The 17,551-nt window shown below is 30.4% G+C and overlaps 1 protein-coding gene across 1 annotated transcript; it reads left to right on the forward strand.

Annotated features, from left to right (window-relative positions):
- The first annotated feature begins 16,590 nt into the window (after positions 1–16,590).
- On the forward strand, positions 16,591–16,923 carry LOC140920392 (uncharacterized). The gene has a single exon (XM_073368662.1). The coding sequence runs from the start codon at positions 16,591–16,593 to the stop codon at positions 16,921–16,923; it is 333 nt and encodes a 110-aa protein (XP_073224763.1).
- Positions 16,924–17,551: the final 628 nt, after the last annotated feature.

The following is a 17,551-nucleotide window of genomic DNA, read 5'->3' on the forward strand; positions in this document are numbered from 1 at the left end:
TTTTAAAAATAAAAAACATAAATTTAAAATTTAAAAAAAATATCAACAACATATAGTAATAAAATAATTACCTAATTAACATCATCCTCATCTTCCCCCAATCAACTTCTCAATCTGAAATCCGAAACATAAACGATCATTGTTCATCATTTTCAACAATATAGTACTCATCTTCATCTAGCTTGAGAATACAGTGTTCAACAATTTTATTAGTCTTCTTTTGTGCTTATGAACAACTCAAAACCATCATCAACATCTAAAACCCCAAATTAAAGTTGACCAAAATCCCGAAAACAAATATAAGAGAGTTCCAGAAAATTCAGAAATACAATCCCAAAAAACCAACATAAATAAGCCATCATCAACAACCTTCTAACCTAGATCTGATTCACCAAAAAAAATTAAACCCAAATCTGAAAAATTAAGGATTTGTTTGATTCCCTTGTCAAAAACAATTTTTTTGTTTTTAAAAATAAAAAATTAAAAAAATAGTATGTTAATCAAGCTTTACAAAAGTGTTTTTAAAAATTGTTTTGTATTTATTGATTTTTAAAACTAAAAGAAAGTAAAACATACGAGGGAGGTTTTACTTTTCAATTTCAAGTTTAGTTTGAAATTAACAAATATATAATATTGTGTGATAAAAAAACATTGAAGTTTTTAAACAATAGTTCAATTGACAAATGTCGATATTGTTAGGTTGTAGATTATGTTTTGGGTTTGAACTTGGAATCTCACCATTGCTTGTGAGTTTCTAATAGTAATTATATCATCCCATCTTAGAAAAAAACAAGATAGAAAAATGACGTTCTTTCATCAATGACAATTTTGTAATATTGTATAACACTTTTTTTATACTAAAAATAAATAGTATTTATTTATTCAAATTAGTAGAAATTACATCAATCAAGAACAATACAATTCAAAATTATTAAAAATGAAAAGAAAGGATCTGTGAACTAAACTAACGCACAACATCTAGGTTAATAGAATAAAATGACAAAATGCCTACAATAGAGACAAAGTCTATTATAATGACATAATCGAAGTATCTTGAATATACATGTCTCTAGAGATGTGACGTTGATGATGCTAAAATCATTGATTGAATATAAATTTGTACTTTATCGAAATTAATCTGTCAATCTTAACCAAACAAACACCAAACTAAGACAAGCAATCAAACACTATTCCAAGACGAGAAAACCTAAATATATGTGAAAATACTTGTTTAATTAAAAAGAGAAGGAAAAAATGAGTTTAAGGGGTGATTTAGACCGAAAAAATGACCTTAAACCACCATTCTTTAACGAATAAATGAAAAAAAATGACCTTAAACCACCATTCCCCCTTCATTATGTTTTTGTTAATATCCATACATATGATCCTCTTGGATTCTCCAAGTTCCTTCATCTCAAATTCATTACTAAGGTCAGTTTTGAGCCTTTTGATCTAGTCCTTATTTGAGCTTTCAAGAAGAATATCATCCACACAGACTAATTGGTAAGTGAGAACTTGTTCTTGGCCTTCCCCTTTCAGAATATACACACAGCTGTCAAAACTACATCTTTGGAAACCACTTCTTATAATGAAATCATCAAACTTCATATACCATCGTTTAGGACGCTGTTTTAGGCCATACAATGATTTTTTTAGAAGACAAACCTTGTTGCTGCCTTTAGCAAATCCTTCAGGTTGCTGCATATAAATGGTTTCTTCAAGATCACCATGTAGAAATGTTGTTTTGTCATCAAGTTGCTCTAATCCCAAGTCTTGTTGGGTTACAATTGAAAGCAAAATTCTAATTGAACAATATTTTACAATAGGTGCAAATATTTCATTGAAATCTATTCCTTCAAGCTGAGAAAATCCCTTTGAAACTAATCTTGCTTTGAACCTTATCTTCTCTTGTCCTTGAATGCCTTCCTTTCTCTTGAACACCCATTTTGATCCAATTACCCTTTAACTCTTAGGAATGTCAACCAAAGTCCAGGTTTGGTTCTTGTCTAATGACTGCATTTCTTCATTCATAGTTGCCATCCAAGCTTCTTTGTCTTTACTGTTAATGGCTTCTATGTAATTTCTTGGTTCAACTCTTTGAAGATCTTCGACAACACTTAAAGCATAACAAATTAAATATGTTTGACCATACCTTATTGGAGGCTTGATAAGCCTTTTTCCTCTATCCCTTACCAAGTTGTAATTGGTCAAATCTGATTCTGTTGCAGTATTGTTGATAGTGTTTCAGCAAGTGTATTGAATTGTTGCAAGTAATAATAAAACGGTAGTAATAATAAGCGCACACCATCTTTTGTCTGGTGTTTAGTGAATTTTTCCCCTCTTTTTAGTCCGCATTTGGTTTTGATGTCTGCATGAAAGTTGTAGATATGAATCGTAGCCTTCGTTTGCACTTGGTTTGACTCCAATGGGACATATACAACTCCAGATATGGCTGAAATACTCTACATAGATCATGTTGATTTCTCACCAAAATTCAGCACTGCACTAAAACAAAGTAACAACGCAAAACTACGAAAAATCTATACTTCATCAAGAAAATAAGAACATAAATATTTCATTAAATCAAACAACTAAAATTAACAAACTATATCAAATAACTCCTTAAGTTAACTAATGAATAAAAGTTAAATAAGACTAAAAATAATGAAAAATATGCATATGATGAAGAGTCATCACAACCCCAAACTTAATCTATTCTTTGTCCCCAAGCAACAATTAATTTCAGATTTAGTTAAAATCAAACTTAAACTCAATTTCTCAAATAAAATCAAACTCAATTCTTAAAGTTCCAACTATTACAAAACATTCATCATGCTATATGATTGCTTATAAAAGAAACAACACAATTTGTATACTTTAGCATTCATTCATCAAGTTCAACTCTCTATTCACACAATCTCACCAAAATTTCTATCAAGTGTTTAGCAAGGGTTATGAATTTATCACTCAAATCCTAGAACATGCATCACGCTATCATAGGCTTGAAAAATTTCTAGTTAGCAATTACAATGCAACAAAAACATACACTTTTGGAGGACTTTCGGGTTGTATTGGGGCTTAGGTAAGGATATGGTATTTTGGGATAGTAGACTTTACTACTTGGAGTTAGACATACATTTTAAAATTATTCTACCACTTTTTATTTTTCTTCACCTTTTCATTGTGGAGATTCTCAAACATTGACAAAAGAACCAATAAGATGTTATTTATCAAAGTACACAAACTAATATATTTTTCTTCTTTTTTTCCTTTTTCTTTTTGTTTTGATTTTTTTTTAGAACCACCACCTCAAACTTAAAAGGTTGATATCCCATGAGCAACTCGAAACTTAGAATTTTACCAAGACAAGACAAAAAAATTTCCTACCTAACTCCAAGTAAGGTGATGTAATTAAAGTCAGGTTTTTGGTTTGTTATGTGGCTAGTAATCAAAAGAATAGGGAAATACTCAAAGGGGCTAGCAAAGGATAACATTTGCATATGGTAGTTAGAAAATCTTAAATGAACAAATAAAATTTCCTCAATGTATGCATAAATTACACGTGATGCAAGTCAGAATTAGTGCAAGTTCTAAAGGATAACACATGTCTAGATAATCACGCAACAAAGAATTAAAGTGTTTAGGCCCAAAAGCTCACATCTAGGATAATAAGAGAGAGTATGAACAATCAAAAGAAAAGAAACAAATTCAAATAACAAAAATAAGATTGCAAAAATAAAAGTTACCTCTACCTATGGGTTGCCTCCCACGAAATGCTTCTTTATGGTCATTAGCTTGATGCCTCAACTATTATCAAGGTAGCATATATGACAGAAATAACACATCATCATTCTCGCCAAGAAATACATATTTCAAGTGAGGTGACAATTGCTTGAGCTCAACCAGTGACGTCTCTTTCTTTTTCTCTACATACTCGTCTTCATTCCCTTTCAACTCCTCCCATATAGTATGGAACCAGGGGGAATGATATGGTGATGCTTCTACCATGAATAAAACATCTTTTACTCTTGGATCTTCATTATCTTTAACAACATCTTGGGGTAGGCACAATGCTCTTTCTAATGGCAGAGTGAGTACTTGATGTTCCACTTCTTCATCGACTATCGAATCGCGAATTGAAAATCTCAATTCGGTTGCATCGTTCTCTTTCGTTTGAATGCTTTATGGCTTTTAGAATATTGAATGTAATTGTTTCCTCATTTACCTTAAAAGTTGAGCTATCATCCACCATATCAATCATAACTCTCCTTATTACTAAGAATGGTCTCCCCAATATCAAGGGGATATCATTGTCTTCCTCCATATCTAGTACCACAAAATCCACTGGAAAAATGAACTTATCTACTTTGACCAACACATCTTCCACCACCCTATATGGGTGTTTCATTAAACGATCCACAAACTGTAACATCAGTTATGTGTAATTGACTCTTCCAATGCTTAACCTTTTGTATATGGAAAGGGGGATAAGACTCACACTAGCCCCAGGATCATACAAGGCTTTCCCAAAAGTTCTATCCCCAATAGCGCAAGGAATAGATAATCTTCCAGGATCCTTGAGCTTAGGTGGCAACTTCCTTTGTAGAATATCATTACACTCTTCGATAAACATCACTGATTCACCGCCAATTTTTCTTTTCTTTAATAGAATCTCCTTCATGAACTTGGCGTAAGCCGACATCTGCTCTAGTGCTTATGCAAAAGGAATGTTAATTTGCAATTTTTTAAAAACATCAAGAAACTTACCAATTTTTTTTCTTCAGTTTCTTCCTTTTTTAATCTTTGAGGAAACAGAAGTCGAATTTCTGGTTTTGGCAGTGTCTCCTTTTTCTACACCACATGTTCTTCTTTTTCAAGAGCGGTGTGCTCCTCAACTAATGTCGGGGTGACCATTTCCTCTGAGTGGGTTGATGTTGAAGTACTTCCACTTAGTTTGGCTTTAGGTGGTATTTGTTCACTTATCTTGCCACTTCTCGTTGTCACGACATTGACATTATTTCGCGGATTCAGAATTGTGTCACTAGGCAAATTTACAGGCGCTCTTTGTGCCATTTGTTGAGTAAGTTGACCTAGTTAGGTCTCCATATTCTTTATTGATGTTGGATGATTTTTTGGGATGACTCTTGACTCTTCAATGAAAGAACTTGTGCTTGTTACTAACTTCTCAATAGCACTCTCCCAAACAGCTTTTTGAGGTGGAACTTGATTTGCTTGAGCTCCTTGTTGACCTTGAGATCCACTTTGTTGATCTTTCCATGAAAAATTTGGATGATTTCTCCAATACGTACTAGAGTAGGGATTATTCTGCTTCCCATTGTTACCCATAAAGTTCACCTATTTTGGTTCTTATGCATCATTATCAGTCGGTACTTCACAACATCATTTGTTGATTTGACGCCATGATCTCGATAATTTTGCGTGCTTCTGATGCGGTCTTGTAAATCAAAGAACTGCCTGATGTTGCATCCGACATAATTCTAGTGCTAGGCTTAAAACCATTACAAAATATTTGCATTTGAGTAGTATCGTCATAAGCATGATTAGGGAATCTTGCTAGTAAACTCTTGAACCTCCTATAGGTGTCACGAAGAGATTCTCCTTCTTTTTGTTTATTATCGGAAATCTCTTACCTTTTTCTAACGAAAATAGCTAGGGGAAGTATTATTCCAAGAACTTATCTTCAAGGTCATCCCATGTGGTGATGCTATTGGAGGATAAAGAATTAGGTCACTCCGTAGCATCATATTCTAATGAAAACGAAATAGTCTCAACATCTTGCCTTCTTCATAGCACCCATCTACCTTCACTATTTCACATAGTTCAAAGAAATTTGTGAGATATCTATTAGCGTCTTCGTTATGTTTACCGAAAAAATGAATCTCCTTCAACTCTCGGTATAGAGCGGGATTTATTTCAAACTTGTTGATTGTAATCGGTTGGTTATCGATGGCCAACCGAACACATTTTCTATCTCGATTTCCATACTCACCGAGGGTACGTTCAGGTAGTAGTGGATCAACCATTTCTGCAAATATGAAGAAAAAAATATCCCTCAAATCCTCTTCTTCCACTACTAATTGTCTTTCCCTTTGTCTCCTTTCTCGAACTGCATATCGATTTGCTTTTGCAGTTTTTTCAATTTCTAGATCAAAGAAAAGTTCAATTGAGGACTAGCCTCGCATACAAGGTTAGACAAATTGTGAGTAATGAACAGTTTTAAAATAAATAATTAAGTAAAAATAAAACAGTTTTAAAACATTTTTTTTTTCAAAATTAAAAATAAAATAAAAGCATAAATTTTATTGTAGATCAAAAAATTCAATTAAGTAAATAAATTATAGGCTAAATATCACTTGTGATCCCTTAACTTAATTTCAGTTAACGTTTTAGTCCTTTATCTTTTTTTTTTCCCGATTTGGTCCTTTATTTTAATTTTAAGTGACAATTTGATCTTTTATGTTTTAAAACGTCAACAATGTTATCCTTTTTTTTACAAAAATTCATCAAAATTTTCAAACAAAATCTATAAAACTAATTATATTTTGTAATATAAAATAAATTTAATCAACTTCGTAACTCAAATCTTCAAATAAACTCATATTTGTCATTCTTTATTTGATGTTTTTGGAGATAAAAATATGAGTCTATTTAAAGATTTAAGTTATGAATTTGATGAAATTACATTATATTGAGGATGATAATTAGTTTTATGAGTTTTGTTTGAAATTTTTTATGAGTTTTTTGAATATTTGCAAAAAATAAGGATAATACTGTTGATATTTTAAAACATAAAATATCAAATTGTTACTTAAAATTAAAATAAAGGACCAAATCGAGAAAAAAAAAAAAGATAAAGGACTAAAACGTTAACTGAAATTAAGTTAAGGGACTATGGGTGATATTTAGCTTAAATTATAACTCAATAGTGATATGGCAGTCCCCGACAACGGCACCTAATTGCGGAAATGCACCTCGGGCGCGCTCCAAACGCACAACATCTTATGTTTGATGTTTAGTGCATGTTTCCGCTCTTTTGAGTCCTAATTTGGTTTTGGTGTCTTCATGAAAGTTGTAGATATGGATCTTAGCTTTCATTTTCACTTTCTTTGACTCCAATTGGACATCTACAACTCTAGATATGGCTGAAATACTCTACATAGGTCATGTTGATTTATCACCAAAATTCAGCACTGTACTAAAACGAAGTAACAACGTAAAACTACCAAAAACCTTTACTTAATCCATGAAATAAGAACATAAACATTTCATTAAATTAAAGAACTAAAATTAATAAAATATATCAAATAACTCCTTAAATTAACTAATGAACAAAAGATAAATAAGACTAAAAACAATGAAAAATATGTATATGATGAAGAGTCATCAACTGTCATCAAGTGATGAATCAATCATGTCTCTATGATTAATCTATTGATCTTCAGGTGACTCCACCTCAATTTGGACACTTTCAGTATTGCTGCTTGAAGTGTTGTCTTGTTGATGTTTTTCGTTTCTACAGAACTGATACGAAAAACGTTTTGTGAATCATGGTCAGTCTTGTTTCATCAAACACTATATCTCTTGATATGATGCACTTCTTGGTCAATTCTCCACCACTTGTAACCTTTTATTCCTTTAGGATATCCAATGAAAACACATATGACTTCTCTAGGATCCAATTTATCTTGCCTTGTGCGAACGAATGCTAAGGAGTCAAATACTTTTAGATTTGACTAGTTAGATGGCTTGTTGTTTCACATTTCAATTTGTGTCTTAAATCCAAAACCGATGAAGGGCATCAATTGTTTTGTTCATCCTTTCAGCAATGCTATTTTGTTGAGAGTTGCCTACAATTGTTCTATATCTTTGAATACCTAAGTCCCTGCAATGCTTATTAAACTGCTCTGAAAGATACTCCAGGCCATTGTCAGTTCTTAAACATTTCAGTTTAGATTCCTTTTGAGTTCCAATTATTCATATGTCATTCTTTAAATTTCATAAAAGTGTAACTTTTATATTTAATGACATATATCCATACTTTCCTAGAATAATCATCAATGATGGCTAAGAAATAAGAACAACCAGCATGAGTCTTTGTCATTGAAGGACCCCACAAATAAGAATGAGCATATTCAAAAGGTCTAGAGGTGTTGTATTGGCCAACACCAAAATTGGTCCTCTTACACTTTCCTATAACACAATGATCACAAAATTCTAATTTTTTAATTTTATCACAATTAAGCAAATTCTATTTTGATAACTCAATTAAGTCTTTTTCATTTGCATGTCATAACCTTATATTCAATATTCTAGTAGATGAATGATAACTAGAGCTATCAATTGAAGCTTGTGCGATTATGGTAGAACCATCTAAAATGTACAGGCCATTTCTTTTAATGCTTTTAACAATAATATCATCTTTATTAATAATAGTCATGATACCATTATTTATGTTTGTGGAATATCCTAATATGTCAAACATGTCTATTGAAATTAAATTTCTTTTTAATTCAGGTATGTACCTTACATCCTTCATTAGTACCTTGAATCTGGTTGTTCCCTTGCCTTGTACCTTACATGATTTGTTGTTGCCAAACAAAACGACTCCACCATCACGAAGATCTATTGATTCAAAATAATATTTTCTTGGACACATGTGGAAAGTACATCATGAGTGTAATACCCAGTTCTTTTCACCTTCAGAATTTGAAATCATCAAGGCCTCTGCAGATTCATATCCAAGATCAACAAGTGCCATATTTCCAGAATCTTGAGTTTTTCTTGATTCCTTTCTTTCAGTGCAATCTTTCTTGAAATGTCCATTCTCGTGATAATGAAAGCATTCATAATTCCCTTCAGATTTAGATCTTGAAATTGACTCGTGCTTATTTCCATTTGATCCTTTCTTGTCAGTTCTTCCTCTAGTGACATTTAGACTTTCAACATGATTATCATTCTTGACCTCGTGCCTTTTATAGCTTTCCTTTGTCCGGATAGATGTGTGCACTTCTTCAAGAGTAATTATTTGTTCTCTTCCAAACATGATAACATCCTTCTTCAAGTGTTCATATGAACTTGGCAGGGCATTAAGGAGGATCAAAGCTTTGCCTTTATCATCTAACTTGACTTCTAAATTTTCTAAACCATCAAGAATCTTATTAAAATCAACAATTTATAATGTAACAAGTTTTTATTCATCCATTTTAAAAGAAAACGATTGTTGTTTCAAGAAGAGTCTAACCCCGACATTTTAAAAGAAAACACTTGTTGAAACTGATTTAGTCATGTAGAGAGATTCAAGTTTAAGCCATAAGGTTGCTGCTATTGGTTCTCTAACAACTTCCCTCAAAGCTTTGTCTCTAAAACACAAGATGATAGTACTCTTTGCTTTTTCAATTAGTTCTTCCTTTTCAGGAGTAGTCATTGTTGCACGAAGAGCTGATTCACCCTTCAACTTATTCACCAAACCTTGTTGAACTAGGACAACATGCATCTTTATCTTTCACAAACCAAAGTCATTTAATCCATTGAACTTTTCAATATCAAACTTTGTGATTCCACCTATTGTTGCTCCTTTTTCCTACAAACGGTGCCAATTGTTAAAAAAATAATAGGATCTGCAACAAAAATTAACCAACAAAATAGAAAACTTACAATTGCAAAACCAAAAATTGAAACGGAGAATGTTCTTGAATAGAACTGAAAACGAAGAATTTAGAACCAGAACTGAAATGAAGAATGTTCTCCGTTTGTGCAGTTTCAAAAACAATTTTTCAATCAATGTAGAACAAAAATTAAAGGAAGATAAGACAAGAATAACACCAGAATTTACGTGTTCATCCTCAATTACTTAAGACCTACGTCACGGGCAAGAAAGCAAGACAATTCACTAAACGTATTTGAATTTACAAGATTAAGGCCACTTCAAGATTGTTCTCATAGTATCTATCACTGTTGCGAATAAAACAATAATAGCCTTGTGTTTCCAAGCTTTGTTTTCTATCTCCCTTAATCTTTGTTTCTGATTTCTATGAATCACTTTTGAGAATTACATAGACCTCTCTCACAACCCTTTTGAGAACTATGTCATAACAAATTTGGCCAAATTTAGTAATGACAACCACTAAAGCTTAACCAACTTTAGTTATTAGATTTGAGGCATACTTTCACATAATAAATAAACAAACCAATAATTTAACACAATGGACATAACAAAAACCATAATTTGGGATTATGGTTACATATGATTCTTTTTCTTTGTTGAAGGAAGATGTGGGAAAGAGAAATATATAAATTACAATAGCTCTTCTTCATTGAAGAACAAAAGGAAAATTTTAGCATATCTAAAGAGCGTAAATGATCAACAACAGTTAGACTTAGACACTAGTGGAATTTTACTTTTTTTAAGCCGGTTAAAATGTACATCTTAAGTCAATTTTGTGAACGAGTTAACAATAAACGACTTAATAAACATGTTTTTTAAGTAGTTTAACCGACTTAACAAAATTTTGTCGTGTTAAGTCGGTTAAAATGTACATTTTAAGTCGGCTTCGTGTCTGAGTTAACAACAAACGACTTAATAAACATGTTCTTTTTTAAGTCATTTCATGAACCGACTCAACAAAACTTCGTCTTGTTAAGTCGGTTTAGCTTAATCGACTTAAACATCATAAATTCAGTTCAATAAATCATATTTTTAAGTTGGTTCTTTTGATCAACTGACTTAATAGATAAAGTTATAATAATTATTTTAAAAAAAAAATCTTATTTTGTTTTTATACTCCTGCTCCATACATACATGCAATATTTCGTATTAAATTTCAAATCAGAAGTTTATACTTGCAACCACAATTTTATATAACCATCTAATAACCAAAATATACAATATCAGAAAGTTCATACAAAATATAGAGTACAAAGAAGATGCCTCTCATTTTTGACTACTCTTGACAAGACGAAAAATAATTTAGATGTTCATTAATGAAATTACAAAATCACAATGTAGCAATATTAAATAGACATATATTCAATGAAACAAGAACTTGAGTATCAAACTTGTCTTAACAAATTGATGAAGTGGTGATGTTAAAATGGCGGCACTGGGTTGTGAAGTCGATGTTAGAAGAAAGCAAAGAAGTTAGAACCTAGGTTGTAAGTGTTCACGATATGGAGGTCAAGGAATAGAAGGTGGAGGTTCAGAGCACAAAGGTTAGGATAGCAGGAAGATAAAACGCTAAGTATACGAGGTTTTTTTTTTATATTTTTTACATTTGTCTTAAGTCGGTTATCAAAATAACTGCATTAAACAAATTTCAGATATTTACAAAATTTTCACCGTCTCATTTTATTAAGTCGTTTACCCAATTAACGACTCAAATATAGAGGAAGATGATATATATTAATTTTTTATTTTTTATTTTTACCAACTCTCTTAAATCGGTTACCAATATAACCGTATTAAACATGTTTCATATATTTACAAAATTATCACCGCCTCATTTTGTTAAATCGTTTATGCAGGCAATCGACTTCAACATACCTCTGTCTCATTTGTTAAGTCTTGCAATTTTCTACAAAGTACTCAATGGAGCTTGTACTAAGACACGATTCTTCATGAATCAATAAGTTTATCTATTACTAAAAGCATGAAATAAAAAATTACAAATTCAACCTAAGTTAAACTTGAACAAAATATTTAAGTGATTAATTTAATGGTAAAAGTTTAGCTTTGTAACCTTATGAAACTAAGTTTAAATTTCGTCAAGCTTGGATAATATAAAACTAACGGAGCGGAACGGAACCAAATAAAGTGGAGGGGAGTGGAGTGGAATATAATAAATTAGAAATTTCATTCCATTGTTTGGGTATTTTCTGACATAGCATTAACAAATCTATTGTTTGGAAAGTGAATACAGTGGAATGTGTTATAATTTTGTTTATTCCATTTATACCCTTTTCTTTTTTACACGATACATTCAACTTAATTTACATGTATTATTATAGTAAATCAACCTAATGTTGCTTCCATTCATTATTGACTCTAGGAAAGAGAAGAAATAATACTTTTATTTATTTATTTATGAAAGAAGTAACAATACCATTTTTCGTAGCTCTATTTCCTGCATTACTTCTATTTGATAACATTTCTTAATAGTCCACGAATTAGTTCGGAGAAATCTTCATAGTCCTAGAATAAGCTGGAAATTTCGAAGACTGGCCTTGCTCATAAGCGATGAATTTACACAAATTTCACAACTATACCATGATATGCAACCATTGCATTGAGAGTGAAGCAAAGGCGATGACACCATATTATGAATAATATTATAAATAATTGAGTAAAAATAATAATAATATTAGAAATAGAAGGCTTGTAGATTGAACGATGAATCTCATATTTAAAATAAGTATGAGAGCTTCATACAAAAGATGTTAGAAATAACGTAATCGTAGAGTTGAAAATAAATCTTATATTAAAAATTAGCTTCAAAACTTGATACAAAAGAAAATTCTTTAGAATATTTCACTTAAATAATTAAAAATATACTAAAACAATGAATACAATAGTTCAATAGAGTACATTTCAAACTTAACCAACTAATTAATTAAGTTTAACCAACCAACTAATTAATCTCTTAAACTAAAATTAGCATTCCCCAAAAACTCAAGGTAAGAGAATTTTTAAATTGAATTTGAAATACAGAAAATTCTCCTTTTTTTACATTTACGATATATTCCTATTTTGCTTTTCCAATCTAAATCTAATTTAGAGTATATTGTTTTAATTCCTTTGGATCATGTATTGATATTTGTAGATATTCAATTTTGTCTATATTTTTGAACAATTTTCAGTAAAATTATTTTCATGACGATGGGTCGCCCCAGCCCCCACCTATATCTCCCACTAATAATTTGGGGTTTAAGAAATTGTTTTGGAGTTTTCTACTTGTCACCCCCTACATGTACCTTTCACCTCTCTAATATACTTAAAGAGACAATTTCACCCTTTTATTATATATAAAAGATTGATTTTTATTTTCACTCACACATTCGAAACTTAAGCAAAAACTATTAGAAAATTTTCAAATTTTTAAAACTTTAGTTGATTATAAAAATTTTGAAATATAAAATGAGTATACTTCTGAAAGTTTGAATTAATTTGTAATTTTCAAAATACAATTTATTGTGCTTATAAAATATTTTCGAAACTTTCGTCTTTAACAAAAGTTTCGAAATGTAAAGTTTCAGAAAATTGAAAACTTCGATACATGGATTATTTTGAAAACCAAATTTTCGAAACGTAAATGAAAGTTTCCTTTTCTAGAATTTCCTATTTTTATTTTAGAATTTCTAAAATATTAATTAATTTTAATTTCCTATTTTGAAAATATTAATTAATTTTCCATTTTCATGGAATTTCCAATTTCAAAACTTTCGTATTGCTTGAAACTTTCTAAATTTTTTTTGAAAAACTTAAAATTACTTTTTAAAAGTTTCAAATTAATAAAAAAAATTCGAATGTTTGAATTAATTTGAAATTTTTGAAGTTACCTTTAACAAAATTTCAGAACTTTCAAAATTTTGAAATATAAATTTTTTGAAACGTAATTTTACATTTCAAAACTTTCGAAGAAGATGAAAGTTTCGAAAATTTAGAATTTTACTCTAATTTTTGAAATGTAAATTTTATTTCAAAATAATAACATTATTTTTTTATTACATTTCCTATTTAAAAAAAATCAAAATTTCTGAAATTTCTTTTTTAAAAAATGTCCTTTTAAAGAATTTCCTATTTTTATATATAATAAAAGGGGTAACATAGTCTTTTTAAACATATTGAGTGGGTGACAGGTAGAAAACTCTTCATTTTCTTTCAATGTCCAAACTTTTGGACAAGTTTAGCAAAGGATCAAATTCTGGACCAAAAACAGTTTGGGACCCAACTTCCTAAAAATAATTAGGATTAAATACAATTTTAGTATTTTATCTTTTACTTTATATTTTTTTTGTCATTTATCTTTATTTTGATTTATTTTGATCATTTATCTTTTATAAATGATGTATTTTAGTTTTTGACACAATCGCAACAACAATTATAACATTTTATCATTAGAATTATCCCTTCTAACAATTATCAATATGTATCCAATATAATATTATTTTAAAAAAAAATCAATTTTACTAAATAATAAGTTTTCACTTGAAGAAAAAATTCTTACATGATTTAAAACATATTTAAACTCTTTGAAATAAATGATATTCATCAGAGTTTATTGTATCTTTACTTCATTCTTATTCAGATTGCACATTTAACTTTACAACTGATTTAAAATTTAATCATAGTTCATAACAATAATTATACAATTGTTTATAAAAGTCCAAAATAAATAAAAAAATAAAAAACAACCAAAATAAATGTCAGATAAAAGAGAAAACACTAAAATTATATTAATGACGAAAAACTTAAAAAAACTTTTATTTTAGTTTTTATTTATTTAAAAATAAAAATAAAACTAAAATAGTTTTTTTAAATATATTGAAGGGGTGAGAGGTATAAATGAAGGGTGACAAGTAGAAAATTCTTCATTTTCTTTTAATGTCGAAACTTTTGGACAAGTTTAGCTACAAATTGAATTCTTGACCAAAAAAAGTTTGGGGACCCACTTCCTAAAAATATTTAGGATTAAATACAATTTTAATATTTTATCTTTTACTTAATATTTATTTTGGTTCTTTATCTTTATTTTGATTTGTTTTTGTCATTTATCTTTTATAAACGGTGTATTTTAGTTTTTTACATAATCACAACAAAAGTTATAATATTTGATAATCCCTTCTAACAGTTAACAAGATGTATTCATCAAAGTTTACTGTATCTTTACTTTATTCTTATTAAGTGATGACTCTTTATCATATGCATATTTTTTATTGTTTTTAGTCTTAGTTATCTTCTATTGATTAATTAATTTATTCATTAGTTAATTTAAGGAGTTATTTGATATATTTTGTTAATTTTAGTTCTTTGATTTAATGAAATATTTATGTTCTTATTTCCTTGATTAAGTAGATATTTTTCATAGTTTTACGTTTTTACATTGTTTTAGTGCAGTGCTTAATTTTTGTGAGAAATCAACATGACATATGTGGAGTATTTTGGCCATATCTGGAGTTGTATATGTGCAATTGAAGTCAAACAAAGTTAAAGTGAAAGCTAAGATCCATAGCTACAACATTTATGACGGCACCAAAACTAAATTCGGAATCCAAATAGGAGACCAATGCACTAAACGCCAAACAAAAGATGTTGTGCGCCTGTAGCACATTTCAGCGTAAAAGACCTGCCATTTCACACTTGAAGCGCGCGACGCGCAACAGAACAATTAAAACTCATTTTGCTCACTTTTTAGGTATCTTTTTTACTATTGGGAAGTTTGGAGACTTGTGCCCTAGCAGAGAAACTCAGAGACAACTGTTCTTAACACCATTGAAAGAGTTTTATCAAGAATCATTCAGGAATCCTTCTTGTAATTCTTTTTTAATCTATATCTTTTCTATCTCTGACATGAGTAACTAAACCATATTTGTTAGGGATGAGTTTAACAAGATGAAACCCTTATTTTTATGATTTAATTTCTAGTTATATGAATGAGTTTATTGAATTATTTTTCTCATCTATGCGCTTAATGTTTTTTATTGCTTTATCAACATTAAAATATTCTATGATTCGTATTTTGAAACGAAAGTGGACTTTACGAGTGCTGGAGATGAGAAATTTATGAATTTGTAGTCTAGGAATAGATGCATGTCATGAAACCAATTAAATTAGTTGCAAAGGCAATAGTTTAAAAAGAGAATTCCTATACGGTAAGGCTTAAATATTAAATTCACTAAGAAATTAGGGGTTACTTTGGAATTAAAGGTTCTGTCACTAAGATATTAGGGCAAGAATAATAAAGAGAATTCTGTAATAATTCAATAAAGGAATAGAGTAACTAGGATCAAATTAGACACCAAGGTTGGATTCGAAGTGAAACTCATCCTTGACATTTTTCTTATTATAAAGGATTAATTTTATTACCGTTGTTCGTTTTAGTAATTAAATACAACTCGATAGTAAAACGCAATCCTTAAGCTTGACACTCGGTACTACCGTTTTGTTATTACTTGCAACGACTCAGTATACTTGCTGAAATGCTATCAAGTTTTTGACACCGTTGCCGGGGATTGTCATATCACTATTGAGTATAATTTATTTACTTAATTCAAATTTTTTGCCATACAATAAAAATTTTGCTTTTATTTTTGAAAAAAAAAATTATGTTTTAAAACTGTTTTATTTTTACTTAATTATTTATTTTATAACCTTTCATTACTCACAATTTGTGTAACCTTTAATGCGAGGCCAATCCTCAACTGAATTTTTCTTTAATCCTGAAATCGAAAAAATTGCAAAATTAAATCGAAAAATTTGCAAAATTAAATCGAAAAGAGGTTCGAGAAAGGAGACAAAGAGAAATACAATTAGTGGTGGAAGAAGAGGATTTGGGGGATTTCTTCATAATTTTGGAAATGGCCAATCCACCACCACCTGAACACACCCTTGGGGAGTATGGGAATCGAAATAGAAATCATGCTCGATTGACTATCTATAACCCAACAGTTACAGTCAACAAGTTTGAAGTGAACCCCGCTCTATACCGAGAGTTAAAGGAGATTCATTTTTCTGATAAACATAAAGAATACACCAATAGACACCTGACAAACTTCTTTGAATTATGTGAAACAGTGAAAGTGGATGATTGTCCTGAAGAAAGCAAAAGATTGAGATTATTTCCATTGTCATTGAAAGATGATGCTAAAGAGTGGCTTAACTCCTTTCCTTCCAGTAGTATCACCACGTGAGATGACCTTGAAGATAAGTTCGTAGAACAATACTTTCCCCCAGCTGTGTCCGTTAGAAAGAGGCAAGAGATTTCCAGTTACAAACAAAAAGAGGGACGATCTCTTTGGACACTTACAGGAGGTTCAAGAGTTTACTAGCAGGATGCCCCAATCATGCTTATATCGAAACTGCCTAGATGCAAATATTTTGTAATAGTTTGAGGCTTAGCACTAGAATTATGTTGGATGCTACAGCAGGGGGTTCTTTGAATTACAAGCCCGCATCAGAAGCACACAAAATTATTGAAATCATGGCGTCAAAATGAACAAATGATGTTGTATTACAGAGGTGGTGGGTCAACAAGTGGTATACTGAAATTGAATGTTATGGATGCTGGTTTGGCTCAAGGCAGGTTGCTCTCAAAACAGATAAAGAAGGGGATGGCAGCTCTAAATATACAACCACAAGTGGCCCCTATCAAATTATTGAAACATACTAGTTATGAATTTTGTGGGGGAGCACATAAAAATGGAGCTTGTGAAGCACCAGCTGAAGATGATACAAAAGAACTAGAAAAAGTGAATTTTGTGGGTAATAACGGGAAGCAGAACAATCCTTACTCTAGTACGTACAACCCTGATTGGAGAA

This window comes from Cicer arietinum, chromosome 5 (genome assembly GCF_000331145.2).
Source record: "Cicer arietinum cultivar CDC Frontier isolate Library 1 chromosome 5, Cicar.CDCFrontier_v2.0, whole genome shotgun sequence".
Lineage (NCBI taxonomy): Eukaryota > Viridiplantae > Streptophyta > Magnoliopsida > Fabales > Fabaceae > Cicer > Cicer arietinum.